The 15,374-nt window shown below is 36.7% G+C and overlaps 1 protein-coding gene across 1 annotated transcript in view; it reads right to left on the reverse strand.

The window, feature by feature from the left end:
- LOC127861839 (sushi, von Willebrand factor type A, EGF and pentraxin domain-containing protein 1-like) overlaps window positions 1-12,914 on the reverse strand; it is a 31,538-nt gene extending 18,624 nt beyond the window's left edge. Inside the window, exons 1-5 of the mRNA XM_052400519.1 lie at window positions 12,767-12,914; window positions 8,281-8,484; window positions 6,041-6,244; window positions 3,801-4,004; window positions 1,640-1,765 (exon numbers count right to left, since the gene is read on the reverse strand). Coding sequence (XP_052256479.1) covers window positions 1,640-1,765; window positions 3,801-4,004; window positions 6,041-6,244; window positions 8,281-8,484; window positions 12,767-12,914 — 886 coding nt within the window. The remainder of the gene's footprint in view (window positions 1-1,639; window positions 1,766-3,800; window positions 4,005-6,040; window positions 6,245-8,280; window positions 8,485-12,766) is intronic.
- Between the last annotated feature and the right edge of the window lie 2,460 nt (window positions 12,915-15,374).

Here is a 15,374-nt window from a genome sequence, read left to right on the forward strand (position 1 = left end):
GTGTCATGTGAAAACGATTGCGGAAATATGAATTTTATTTAGATTAACCACGGCAACAAAATCAATTAAATGTCGGCAACATTGTCCTTTTGTTTACCGTTGAACAGTGATAAACGAGTGTAAATGTGAATGAAATGGTTGAAAGTTAGGAAACCGTTTTCAACTTCGTCTGTGTGCTATCTGTTACCGTGAGCCTAGTAAGCACGATTGAACATGTTAATGATCTCGAGAATGTATGAACAATTATAACAATTCGGTAAAGTCGCATGGTGTTGTCTAGAATGGGTTGATTGTTTGACTTTGTAAAAGCAATTTCACGCAATGAACGACTGGTGATACGGTGCACGGGAACAGCAAAACAATTAAACATTGCATATTTTAGATACACAATGGCCATCAAAAGCAGCACTATACACCAACAACGTTCAACACTATGTGTCAATTCGAGACATAAAACTAGCCTAAAGTTTAACTATTCGAACATTTATATGCATGCGTGACGTCATAATGTCGTGTGAATTTATAACGCCATTTAATTAATCGAGTTAGCCTGCCACAGGCTGCACTTTATTATTTCTCAAAGTGGCATATACAAACTCCTTCTGGTCTATTGCATTTCATACTGAACATCACCACTATTAGAATATAGTACATATAAGTTTATTATACAGCCGTTCATGCACATTAGTATAATACCACGCAATAAAGACCGAACATTATTAAGTTAAAAAATTTCTAATTAATAAACACAAATGTAAAATATACCCTTCGGTTCACATGTGTATGTGCTATTCCACCGCCCAGTCGCTTCACATGTCGCATGTCTGGCAATGTCGCTGTTTCCAGTGCCGTTAGTTATCCTGTACCCTCCGTTACATGATACAGTTGCTATCAAATGAACATTTTGTTTTGCTGGTGGCGAATATGTTATAGTGGCGTTGTTTACAGGTTGGAATTGTCCACAGTCTGTGAAATAGAAAGCAATTATTCATTATCGTATACAGTCTTAAATATATGAATTGAAAACTTCTACCGCAAACATGACCATCATCAAAACATTTTACTTGAACACGAATACTTCCGTTTATGCTTGTCTATTTAATGACCTTCCGCCATCGTAATTACGCACACACCACATAACATACTAGTCCTTTAACTAGTTTTAACAAAGTCGACGTTCATATTCTATAGGGATGTGCATGTAAAGCTTAACATGTAGATGCCTTTCCAAAACATGCACTAAACAAACTCGACAATTGCAGATCATTCGATTATATTCCCAATAAACTAGTAGGGTGTAAATAAGGAGAAGCCACTGCATTTATAAGAGCCAGTTTCAGTCGAGATGTGTCATTACCAAAATGTGTTCGAACGGTTTTTATACATACTCGCAACACTTGCAAGAGCTTTTAAAAGCGGGAGTTTTGATATGCTTAAATGTAGCATTCACTTGCTGGTAATTAACAACTGGCCAGATCGTAATTGTGTGAATAAAGCATATAACGTATTCCACGTTGAAGGGTTTCAAAGAATAAATTTAACACAATTTACTTAAACTTACCTATTAAATTACAGATTTCAGCTTTCGACCAGTTCCCACTTGATTCGCATGTTATATGTTGCTCGGTCACTGGGTTACCAGCAGTTGAGTTTGGCAGCCAGTAATCATTGTCACAAGCCAGCGTCAGACGTTCCCCTACCGTCTGCATAGTAGTGACGTTAGCATGCCAGTGTCTGTCAGCAGTCGTATTTTCGAGGATACACACTGAAATATCAAACATTAACAATACATTTAGAGTTAGTTAAATTTCATTTTCTCATCATGAGAAAAAAATATTATTGCGATGACTAGTATAAATGAAAATAGTTATTTTGAACATAAATTATACGTTTTATAACCATACTTCAAAAGTTGCGTAAACATGAATACCATAACGAGCACTTTATTACGTATGCTCCGTAGGATATCACAAGGCATACCGCAAGAGAAATGTGTCGAGTGTGAGTCTACCCCACAATATTAATGCGAGTGATACGAATCATCACATCACTACACTAGAGCAATATGTGATGCATGATACGCATTTCGAAGAATAATAATCATTAAGATATGTAATCAAATGATGAGCTATTGATCATGTGATTCCCACTTAAGGTAACTCCAGTCAATTTGGTCTGTAAAAGTGCCTTTTTCACAAAGGAATTAGCGACAAAACTCCGAATGCTTGTGTGGTAATGTGTTATGTGAAAACGATTGCGGAAATATGAATTTTATTTAGATTAACCACGGCAACAAAATCCATTAAATGTCGGCAACATTGTCCTTATGTTTACCGTTGAACAGTGATAAACGAGTGTAAATGTGAATGAAATGGTTGAAAGTAAGGAAACCGTATTCAACTTCGTCTGTGTGCTATCTGTCACCGTGAGCCTAGTAAGCACGATTGAACATGTTAATGATCTCGAGAATGTATAAACAATTATTACAATTCGGTAAAGTCGCATGATGTTGTCTAGAATGGGTTGATTGTTTGACTTTGTAAAAGCAATTTCACGCAATGAACGACTGGTGATACGGTGCACGGGAACAGCAAAACAATTAAACATTGCATATTTTAGATACACAATGGCCATCAAAAGCAACACTATACACCAACAACGTTCAACACTATGTGTCAATTCGAGACATAAAACTAGCCGAAAGTTTAACTATTCGAACATTTATATGCATGCATGACGTCATAATGTCGTGTGAATTTATAACGCCATTTAATTAATCGAGTTAGCCTGCCACAGGCTGCACTTTATTATTTCTCAAAAGGGCATATACAAACTCCTTCTGGTCTATTGCATTTCATACTGAACATCACCACTATTAGAAATATAGTACATATAAGTTTACTATACAGCCGTTCATGCACATTAGTATAATACCACGCAATAAAGACCGAACACTATTAAGTTAAAAAGTTTCTAATTAATAAACACAAATATAAAATATACCCTTCGGTTCACATGTGTATGTGCTATTCCACCGCCCAGTCGCTTCACATGTCGCATGTCTGACAATGTCGCTGTTTCCAGTGCCGTTAGTTATCCTGTACCCTCCGTTACATGATACAGTTGCTATCGAATGAACATTTTGTTTTGCTGGTGGCGAATATTCTATAGTGGCGTTGTTTACAGGTTGGAATTGTCCACAGTCTGTGAAATAGAAAGCAATTATTCATTATCGTATACAGTCTTAAATATATGAATTGAAAACTTCTACCGCAAACATGAGCATCATCAAAACATTTTACTTGAACACGAATACTTCCGTTTATGCTTGTCTATTTAATGACCTTCCGCCATCGTAATTACGCACACACCACATAACATACTAGTCCTTTAACTAGTTTTATCAAAGTCGATGTTCATATTCTATAGGGATGTGCATGTAAAGCTTCACATGTAGATGCCTTTCCAAAACATGCACTAAACAAACTCGACAATTGCAGATCATTCGATTATATTCCCAATAAACTAGTAGGGTGTAAATAAGGAGAAGCCACTGCATTTATAAGAGCCAGTTTCAGTCGAGATGTGTCATTATCAAAATGTGTTCGAACGGTTTTTATACATACTCGCAACACTTGCAAGAGCTTTTAAAAGCGGGAGTTTTGATATGCTTTAAATGTAGCATTCACTTGCTGGTAATTAACAACTGGCCAGATCGTAATTGTGTGAATAAAGCATATAACGTATTCCAGGTTGAAGGGTTTCAAAGAACAAATTTAACACAATTTACTTAAACTTACCTATTACATTACAGATTTCAGCTTTCGACCAGTTCCCACTTGATTCGCATGTTATATGTTGCTCGGTCACTGGGTGACCAGCAGTTGAGTTTGGCAGCCAGTAATCATTGTCACAAGCCAGCGTCAGACGTTCCCCTACCGTCTGCATAGTAGTGACGTTAGCATGCCAGTGTCTGTCAGCAGTCGTATTTTCGAGGATACACACTGAAATATCAAACATTAACAATACATTTAGAATTGGTTAAATTTCATTTTCTCATCATGAGAAAAAAATATTATTCCGATGACTAGTATAAATGAAAATAGTTATTTTGAACGTAAGTTAGACGTTTTATGAACCATACTTCAAAAGTTGCGTAGACATGAATACCATAGCGAGCACTTTATTACGTATGCTCCGTAGGATATCACAAGGCATACCGCAAGAGAAATGTGTCGAGTGTGAGTCTACCTTACAATATTAATGCGATTGATACGAATCATCACATCACTACACTAGAGCAATATGTGATGCATGATACGCATTTCGAAGAATAATAATCATTAAGATATGAAATCAAATGATGAGCTATTGATCATGTGATTCCCACTTAAGGTAACTCCAGTCAATTTAGTCTGTAAAAGTGCCTCTTTCACAAAGGAATTAGCGACAAAACTCCGAATGCATGTGTGGTAATGTGTTATGTGAAAACGATTGCGGAAATATGAATTTTATTTAGATTAACCACGGCAACAAAATCCATTAAATGTCGGCAACATTGTCCTTATGTTTACCGTTGAACAGTGATAAACGAGTGTAAATGTGAATGAAATGGTTGAAAGTTAGGGAACCGTATTCAACTTCGTCTGTGTGCTAGCTGTTACCGTGAGCCTAGTAAGCACGATTGAACATGTTAATGATCTCGAGAATGTATGAACAATTATTATAATTCGGTAAAGTCGCATGGTGTTGTCTAGAATGGGTTGATTGTTTGACTTTGTAAAAGCAATTTCACGCAATGAACGACTGGTGATACGGTGCACGGGAACAGCAAAACAATTAAACATTGCATACTTTAGATACACAATGGCCATCAAAAGCAACACTATACACCAACAACGTTCAACACTATGTGTCAATACGAGACATAAAACTAGCCGAAAGTTTAACTATTCGAACATTTATATGCATGCATGACGTCATAATGTCGTGTGAATTTATAACGCAATTTAATTAATCGAGTTAGCCTGCCACAGGCTGCACTTTATTATTTCTCAAAGTGGCATATACAAACTCCTTCTGGTCTATTGCATTTCATACTGAACATCACCACTATTAGAAATATAGTACATATAAGTTTATTATACAGCCGTTCATGCACATTAGTATAATACCACGCAATAAAGACCGAACACTATTAAGTTAAAAAGTTTCTAATTAATAAACACAAATATAAAATATACCCTTCGGTTCACATGTGTATGTGCTATTCCACCGCCCAGTCGCTTCACATGTCGCATGTCTGACAATGTCGCTGTTTCCAGTGCCGTTAGTTATCCTGTACCCTCCGGTACATGATACAGTTGCTATCGAATGAACATTTTGTTTTGCTGGTGGCGAATATTCTATAGTGGCGTTGTTTACAGGTTGGAATTGTCCACAGTCTGTGAAATAGAAAGCAATTATTCATGATCGTATACAGTCTTAAATATATGAATTGAAAACTTCTACCGCAAACATGAGCATCATCAAAACATTTTACTTGAACACGAATACTTCCGTTTATGCTTGTCTATTTAATGACCTTCCGCCATCGTAATTACGCACACACCACATAACATACTAGTCCTTTAACTAGTTTTAACAAAGTCGATGTTCATATTCTATAGGGATGTGCATGTAAAGCTTCACATGTAGATGCCTTTCCAAAACATGCACTAAACAAACTCGACAATTGCAGATCATTCGATTATATTCCCAATAAACTAGTAGGGTGTAAATAAGGAGAAGCCACTGCATTTATAAGAGCCAGTTTCAGTCGAGATGTGTCATTATCAAAATGTGTTCGAACGGTTTTTATACATACTCGCAACACTTGCAAGAGCTTTTAAAAGCGGGAGTTTTGATATGCTTTAAATGTAGCATTCACTTGCTGGTAATTAACAACTGGCCAGATCGTAATTGTGTGAATAAAGCATATAACGTATTCCAGGTTGAAGGGTTTCAAAGAATAAATTTAACACAATTTACTTAAACTTACCTATTACATTACAGATTTCAGCTTTCGACCAGTTCCCACTTGATTCGCATGTTATATGTTGCTCGGTCACTGGGTGACCAGCAGTTGAGTTTGGCAGCCAGTAATCATTGTCACAAGCCAGCGTCAGACGTTCCCCTACCGTCTGCATAGTAGTGACGTTAGCATGCCAGTGTCTGTCAGCAGTCGTATTTTCGAGGATACACACTGAAATATCAAACATTAACAATACATTTAGAGTTGGTTAAATTTCATTTTCTCATCATGAGAAAAAAATATTATTCCGATGACTAGTATAAATGAAAATATTTATTTTGAACGTAAGTTAGACGTTTTATGAACCATACTTCAAAAGTTGCGTAAACATGAATACCATAGCGAGCACTTTATTACGTATGCTCCGTAGGATATCACAAGGCATACCGCAAGAGAAATGTGTCGAGTGTGAGTCTACCCCACAATATTAATGCGAGTGATACGAATCATCACATCACTACACTAGAGCAATATGTGATGCATGATACGCATTTCGAAGAATAATAATCATTAAGATATGAAATCAAATGATGAGCTATTGATCATGTGATTCCCACTTAAGGTAACTCCAGTCAATTTGGTCTGTAAAAGTGCCTCTTTCACAAAGGAATTAGCGACAAAACTCCGAATGCATGTGTGGTAATGTGTTATGTGAAAACGATTGCGGAAATATGAATTTTATTTAGATTAACCACGGCAACAAAATCCATTAAATGTCGGCAACATTGTCCTTATGTTTACCGTTGAACAGTGATAAACGAGTGTAAATGCGAATGAAATGGTTGAAAGTTAGGGAACCGTATTCAACTTCGTCTGTGTGCTATCTGTTACCGTGAGCCTAGTAAGCACGATTGAACATGTTAATGATCTCGAGAATGTATGAACAATTATTATAATTCGGTAAAGTCGCATGGTGTTGTCTAGAATGGGTTGATTGTTTGACTTTGTAAAAGCAATTTCACGCAATGAACGACTGGTGATACGGTGCACGGGAACAGCAAAACAATTAAACATTGCATACTTTAGATACACAATGGCCATCAAAAGCAACACTATACACCAACAACGTTCAACACTATGTGTCAATTCGAGACATAAAACTAGCCGAAAGTTTAACTATTCGAACATTTATATGCATGCATGACGTCATAATGTCGTGTGAATTTATAGCGCCATTTAATTAATCGAGTTAGCCTGCCACAGGCTGCACTTTATTATTTCTCAAAGTGGCATATACAAACTCCTTCTGGTCTATTGCATTTCATACTGAACATCACCACTATTAGAAATATAGTACATATAAGTTTATTATACAGCCGTTCATGCACATTAGTATAATACCACGCAATAAAGACCGAACACTATTAAGTTAAAAAGTTTCTAATTAATAAACACAAATATAAAATATACCCATCGGTTCACATGTGTATGTGCTATTCCACCGCCCAGTCGCTTCACATGTCGCATGTCTGACAATGTCGCTGTTTCCAGTGCCGTTAGTTATCCTGTACCCTCCGGTACATGATACAGTTGCTATCGAATGAACATTTTGTTTTGCTGGTGGCGAATATTCTATAGTGGCGTTGTTTACAGGTTGGAATTGTCCACAGTCTGTGAAATAGAAAGCAATTATTCATTATCGTATACAGTCTTAAATATATGAATTGAAAACTTCTACCGCAAACATGAGCATCATCAAAACATTTTACTTGAACACGAATACTTCCGTTTATGCTTGTCTATTTAATGACCTTCCGCCATCGTAATTACGCACACACCACATAACATACTAGTCCTTTAACTAGTTTTAACAAAGTCGATGTTCATATTCTATAGGGATGTGCATGTAAAGCTTCACATGTAGATGCCTTTCCAAAACATGCACTAAACAAACTCGACAATTGCAGATCATTCGATTATATTCCCAATAAACTAGTAGGGTGTAAATAAGGAGAAGCCACTGCATTTATAAGAGCCAGTTTCAGTCGAGATGTGTCATTATCAAAATGTGTTCGAACGGTTTTTATACATACTCGCAACACTTGCAAGAGCTTCTAAAAGCGGGAGTTTTGATATGCTTTAAATGTAGCATTCACTTGCTGGTAATTAACAACTGGCCAGATCGTAATTGTGTGAATAAAGCATATAACGTATTCCAGGTTAAAGGGTTTCAAAGAATAAATTTAACACAATTTACTTAAACTTACCTATTACAATACAGATTTCAGCTTTCGACCAGTTCCCACTTGATTCGCATGTTATATGTTGCTCGGTCACTGGGTGACCAGCAGTTGAGTTTGGCAGCCAGTAATCATTGTCACAAGCCAGCGTCAGACGTTCCCCTACCGTCTGCATAGTAGTGACGTTAGCATGCCAGTGTCTGTCAGCAGTCGTATTTTCGAGGATACACACTGAAATATCAAACATTAACAATACATTTAGAGTTGGTTAAATTTCATTTTCTCATCATGAGAAAAAAATATTATTCCGATGACTAGTATAAATGAAAATAGTTATTTTGAACGTAAGTTAGACGTTTTATGAACCATACTTCAAAAGTTGCGTAAACATGAATACCATAGCGAGCACTTTATTACGTATGCTCCGTAGGATATCACAAGGCATACCGCAAGAGAAATGTGTCGAGTGTGAGTCTACCCCACAATATTAATGCGAGTGATACGAATCATCACATCACTACACTAGAGCAATATGTGATGCATGATACGCATTTCGAAGAATAATAATCATTAAGATATGAAATCAAATGATGAGCTATTGATCATGTGATTCCCACTTAAGGTAACTCCAGTCAATTTGGTCTGTAAAAGTGCCTCTTTCACAAAGGAATTAGCGACAAAACTCCGAATGCATGTGTGGTAATGTGTTATGTGAAACGATTGCGGAAATATGAATTTTATTAAGATTAACCACGGCAACAAAATCCATTAAATGTCGGCAACATTGTCCTTATGTTTACCGTTGAACAGTGATAAACGAGTGTAAATGTGAATGAAATGGTTGAAAGTTAGGGAACCGTATTCAACTTCGTCTGTGTGCTATCTGTTACCGTGAGCCTAGTAAGCACGATTGAACATGTTAATGATCTCGAGAATGTATGAACAATTATTATAATTCGGTAAAGTCGCATGGTGTTGTCTAGAATGGTTGATTGTTTGACTTTGTAAAGCAATTTCACGCAATGAACGACTGGTGATACGGTGCACGGGAACAGCAAAACAATTAAACATTGCATACTTTAGATACACAATGGCCATCAAAAAGCAACACTATACACCAACAACGTTCAACACTATGTGTCAATTCGAGACATAAAACTAGCCGAAAGTTTAACTATTCGAACATTTATATGCATGCATGACGTCATAATGTCGTGTGAATTTATAACGCCATTTAATTAATCGAGTTAGCCTGCCACAGGCTGCACTTTATTATTTCTCAAAGTGGCATATACAAACTCCTTCTGGTCTATTGCATTTCATACTGAACATCACCACTATTAGAAATATAGTACATATAAGTTTATTATACAGCCGTTCATGCACATTAGTATAATACCACGCAATAAAGACCGAACACTATTAAGTTAAAAAGTTTCTAATTAATAAACACAAATATAAAATATACCCTTCGGTTCACATGTGTATGTGCTATTCCACCGCCCAGTCCGCTTCACATGTCGCATGTCTGACAATGTCGCTGTTTCCAGTGCCGTTAGTTATCCTGTACCCTCCGGTACATGATACAGTTGCTATCGAATGAACAATTTGTTTTGCTGGTGGCGAATATTCTATAGTGGCGTGTGTTTACAGGTTGGAATGTCCACAGTCTGTGAAATAGAAAGCAATTATTCATTATCGTATCAGTCTTAAATATATGAATTGGAAAAACTTCTAACCGCAAACATGAGCATCATCAAAACATTTTACTTGAACACGAATACTTCCGTTTATGCTTGTCTATTTAATGACCTTCCGCCATCGTAATTACGCACACACCACATAAACATACTAGTCCTTTAACTAGTTTAACAAAGTCGATGTTCATATTCTATAGGGATGTGCATGTAAAGCTTCACATGTAGATGCCTTCCAAAACATGCACTAAACAAACTCGACAATTGCAGATCATTCGATTATATTCCCAATAAACTAGTAGGGTGTAAATAAGGAGAAGCCACTGCATTTATAAGAGCCAGTTTTCAGTCGAGATGTGTCATTATCAAAATGTGTTCGAACGGTTTTTATACATACTCGCAACACTTGCAAGAGCTTTTAAAAGCGGGAGTTTTGATATGCTTTAAATGTAAGCATTCACTTGCTGGTAATTAACAACTGGCCAGATCGTAATTGTGTGAATAAAGCATATAACGTATTCCAGGTTGAAGGGTTTCAAAGAATAAATTTAACACAATTTACTTAAACTTACCTATTACAATACAGATTTCAGCTTTCGACCAGTTCCCACTTGATTCGCATGTTATATGTTGCTCGGTCACTGGGTGACCAGCAGTTGCGTTGGCAGCCAGTAATCATTGTCACAAGCCAGCGTCAGACGTTCCCCCTACCGTCTGCATAGTAGTGACGTTAGCATGCCAGTGTCTGTCAGCAGTCGTTATTTTCGAGGATACACACTGAAATATCAAACATTAACAATACATTTAGAGTTGGTTAAATTTCATTTCTCATCATGAGAAAAAAATATTATTCCGATGACTAGTATAATATGAAAATATAGTTCTTTTGACCGTAAGTTAGAACTTTTATGAACCATACTTCAAAAGTTGCGTTAACATGAATACCATAGCGAGCACTTTATTACGTATGCTCCGTAGGATATCACAAGGCATACCGCAAGAGAAATGTGTCGAGTGTGAGTCTAACCCCACAATATAATGCGGAGTGATACGAATCATTCACATCACTACACTAGAGCAATATGTGATGCATGATACGCATTTCGAAGAATAATAATCATTAAGATATGAAATCAAATGATGAGCTATTGATCATGTGATTCCCACTTAAGGTAACTCCAGTCAATTTGGTCTGTAAAAGTGCCTCTTTCACAAAGGAATTAGCGACAAAACTCCGAATGCATGTGTGGTAATGTGTTATGTGAAAACGATTGCGGAAATATGAATTTTATTTAGATTAACCACGGCAACAAAAATCCATTAAATGTCGGCAACATTGTCCTTATGTTACCGTTGAACAGTGATAAACGAGTGTAAATGTGAATGAAATGGTTGAAAGTTAGGGAACCGTATTCAACTTCGTCTGTGTGCTATCTGTTACCGTGAGCCTAGTAAGCACGATTGAACATGTTAATGATCTCGAGAATGTATGAACAATTATTATAATTCGGTAAAGTCGCATGGTGTTGTCTAGAATGGGTTGATTGTTTGACTTTGTAAAAGCAATTTCACGCAATGAACGACTGGTGATACGGTGCACGGGAACAGCAAAACAAATAAACATTGCATACTTAGATACACAATGGCCATCAAAGCAACACTATACACCAACAACGTTCAACACTATGTGTCAATTCGAGACATTAAAACTAGCCGAAAGTTTAACTATTCGAACATTATATGGCATGCAGACGTCATAATGTCGTGTGAATTTATAACGCCATTTAATTAATCGAGTTAGCCTGCCACAGGCTGCACTTTATTATTTCTCAAAGATGGCATATACAAACTCCTTCTGGTCTATTGCATTTCATACTGAACATCACCACTATTAGAATATAGTACATATAAGTTTATTATACAGCCCGTTCATGCACTTAGTATAATACCACGCAATAAAGACCCGAACACTATTAAGTTAAAAGTTTCTAATTAATAAACACAAATATAAAATATACCCTTCGGTTCACACGTGTATGTGCTATTCCACCGCCCCAGTCGCTTCACATGTCGCATGTCTGACAATGTCGCTGTTTCCAGTGCCGTTAGTTATCCTGTACCCTCCGGTACATGATACAGTTGCTATCGAATGAACATTTTGTTTTGCCTGGTGGCGAATATTCTATAGTGGCGTTGTTTACAGGTTGGAATTGTTTACAGTCTGTGAAATAGAAAGCAATTATTCATTATCGTATACAGTCTTAAATATATGAATTGAAAACTTCTACCGCAAACATGAGCATCATCAAAACATTTTACTTGAACACGAATACTTCCGTTTATGCTTGTCTATTTAATGACCTTCCGCCATCGTAATTACGCACACACCACATAACATACTAGTCCTTTAACTAGTTTTAACAAAGTCGATGTTCATATTCTATAGGGATGTGCATGTAAAGCTTCACATGTAGATGCCTTTCAAAACATGCACTAAACAAACTCGACAATTGCAGATCATTCGATTATATTCCCAATAAACTAGTAGGGTGTAAATAAGGAGAAGCCACTGCATTTATAAGAGCCAGTTTCAGTCGAGATGTGTCATTATCAAAATGTGTTCGAACGGTTTTTTATACATACTCGCAACACTTGCAAGAGCTTTTAAAAGCGGGAGTTTTGATATGCTTTAAATGTAGCATTCACTTGCTGGTAATTAACAACTGGCCAGATCGTAATTGTGTGAATAAAGCATATAACGTATTCCAGGTTGAACGGTTTCAAAGAATAAATTTAACACAATTACTTAAACTTACCTATTACAATACAGATTTCAGCTTTCGACCAGTTCCCACTTGATTCGCATGTTATATGTTGCTCGGTCACTGGGTGACCAGCAGTTGAGTTTGGCAGCCAGTAATCATTGTCACAAGCCAGCGTCAGACGTTCCCCTACCGTCTGCATAGTAGTGACGTTAGCATGCCAGTGTCTGTCAGCAGTCGTATTTTCGAGGATACACACTGAAATATCAAACATTAACAATACATTTAGAGTTGGTTAAATTTCATTTTCTCATCATGAGAAAAAAAATATTATTCCGATGACTAGTATAAATGAAAATAGTTATTTTGAACGTAAGTTAGACGTTTTATGAACCATACTTCAAAAGTTGCGTAAACATGAATACCATAGCGAGCACTTTATTACGTATGCTCCGTAGGATATCACAAGGCATACCGCAAGAGAGAAATGTCGAGTGTGAGTCTACCCCACAATTAATGCGAGTGATACGAATCATCACATCACTACACTAGAGCAATATGTGATGCATGATACGCATTTCGAAGAATAATAATCATTAAGATATGAAATCAAATGATGAGCTATTGATCATGTGATTCCCACTTAAGGTAACTCCAGTCAATGTGGTCTGTAAAAGTGCCTCTTTCACAAAGGAATTAGCGACAAAACTCCGAAGCATGTGTGGTAATGTGTTATGTGAAAACGATTGCGGAAATATGAATTTTATTTAGATTAACCACGGCAACAAAATCCATTAAATGTCGGCAACATTGTCCTTATGTTTACCGTTGAACAGTGATAAACGAGTGTAAATGTGAATGAAATGGTTGAAAGTTAGGGAACCGTATTCAACTTCGTCTGTGTGCTATCTGTTACCGTGAGCCTAGTAAGCACGATTGAACATGTTAATGATCTCGAGAATGTATGAACAATTATTATAATTCGGTAAAGTCGCATGGTGTTGTCTAGAATGGGTTGATTGTTTGACTTTGTAAAAGCAATTTCACGCAATGAACGACTGGTGATACGGTGCACGGGAACAGCAAAACAATTAAACATTGCATACTTTAGATACACAATGGCCATCAAAAGCAACACTATACACCAACAACGTTCAACACTATGTGTCAATTCGAGACATAAAACTAGCCGAAAGTTTAACTATTCGAACATTTATATGCATGCATGACGTCATAATGTCGTGTGAATTTATAACGCCATTTAATTAATCGAGTTAGCCTGCCACAGGCTGCACTTTATTATTTCTCAAAGTGGCATATACAAACTCCTTCTGGTCTATTGCATTTCATACTGAACATCACCACTATTAGAAATATAGTACATATAAGTTTATTATACAGCCGTTCATGCACATTAGTATAATACCACGCAATAAAGACCGAACACTATTAAGTTAAAAAGTTTCTAATTAATAAACACAAATATAAAATATACCCTTCGGTTCACACGTGTATGTGCTATTCCACCGCCCAGTCGCTTCACATGTCGCATGTCTGACAATGTCGCTGTTTCCAGTGCCGTTAGTTATCCTGTACCCTCCGGTACATGATACAGTTGCTATCGAATGAACATTTTGTTTTGCTGGTGGCGAATATTCTATAGTGGCGTTGTTTACAGGTTGGAATTGTTTACAGTCTGTGAAATAGAAAGCAATTATTCATTATCGTATACAGTCTTAAATATATGAATTGAAAACTTCTACCGCAAACATGAGCATCATCAAAACATTTTACTTGAACACGAATACTTCCGTTTATGCTTGTCTATTTAATGACCTTCCGCCATCGTAATTACGCACACACCACATAACATACTAGTCCTTTAACTAGTTTTAACAAAGTCGATGTTCATATTCTATAGGGATGTGCATGTAAAGCTTCACATGTAGATGCCTTTCAAAAACATGCACTAAACAAACTCGACAATTGCAGATCATTCGATTATATTCCCAATAAACTAGTAGGGTGTAAATAAGGAGAAGCCACTGCATTTATAAGAGCCAGTTTCAGTCGAGATGTGTCATTATCAAAATGTGTTCGAACGGTTTTATACATACTCGCAACACTTGCAAGAGCTTTTAAAAGCGGGAGTTTTGATATGCTTTAAATGTAGCATTCACTTGCTGGTAATTAACAACTGGCCAGATCGTAATTGTGTGAATAAAGCATATAACGTATTCCAGGTTGAACGGTTTCAAAGAATAAATTAACACAATTTACTTAAACTTACCTATTACAATACAGATTTCAGCTTTCGACCAGTTCCCACTTGATTCGCATGTTATATGTTGCTCGGTCACTGGGTGACCAGCAGTTGAGTTTGGCAGCAGTAATGCAGTAATCACAGTCCAGCCAGCGTCAGACGTTCCCCTACCGTCTGCATAGTAGTGACGTTAGCATGCCAGTGTCTGTCAGCAGTCGTATTTCGAGGATACACACTGAAATATCAACATTAACAATACATTTAGAGTTGGTTTAAATTCATTTTCTCATCATGAGAAAAAAATATTATTCCGATGACTAGTATAATGAAAATAGTTATTTGAACGTAAGTTAGACTTTTTATGAACCATACTTCAAAAGTTGCGTAAACATGAATACC

The sequence above is a fragment of the Dreissena polymorpha genome, chromosome 16, assembly GCF_020536995.1.
Source record: "Dreissena polymorpha isolate Duluth1 chromosome 16, UMN_Dpol_1.0, whole genome shotgun sequence".
Lineage (NCBI taxonomy): Eukaryota > Metazoa > Mollusca > Bivalvia > Myida > Dreissenidae > Dreissena > Dreissena polymorpha.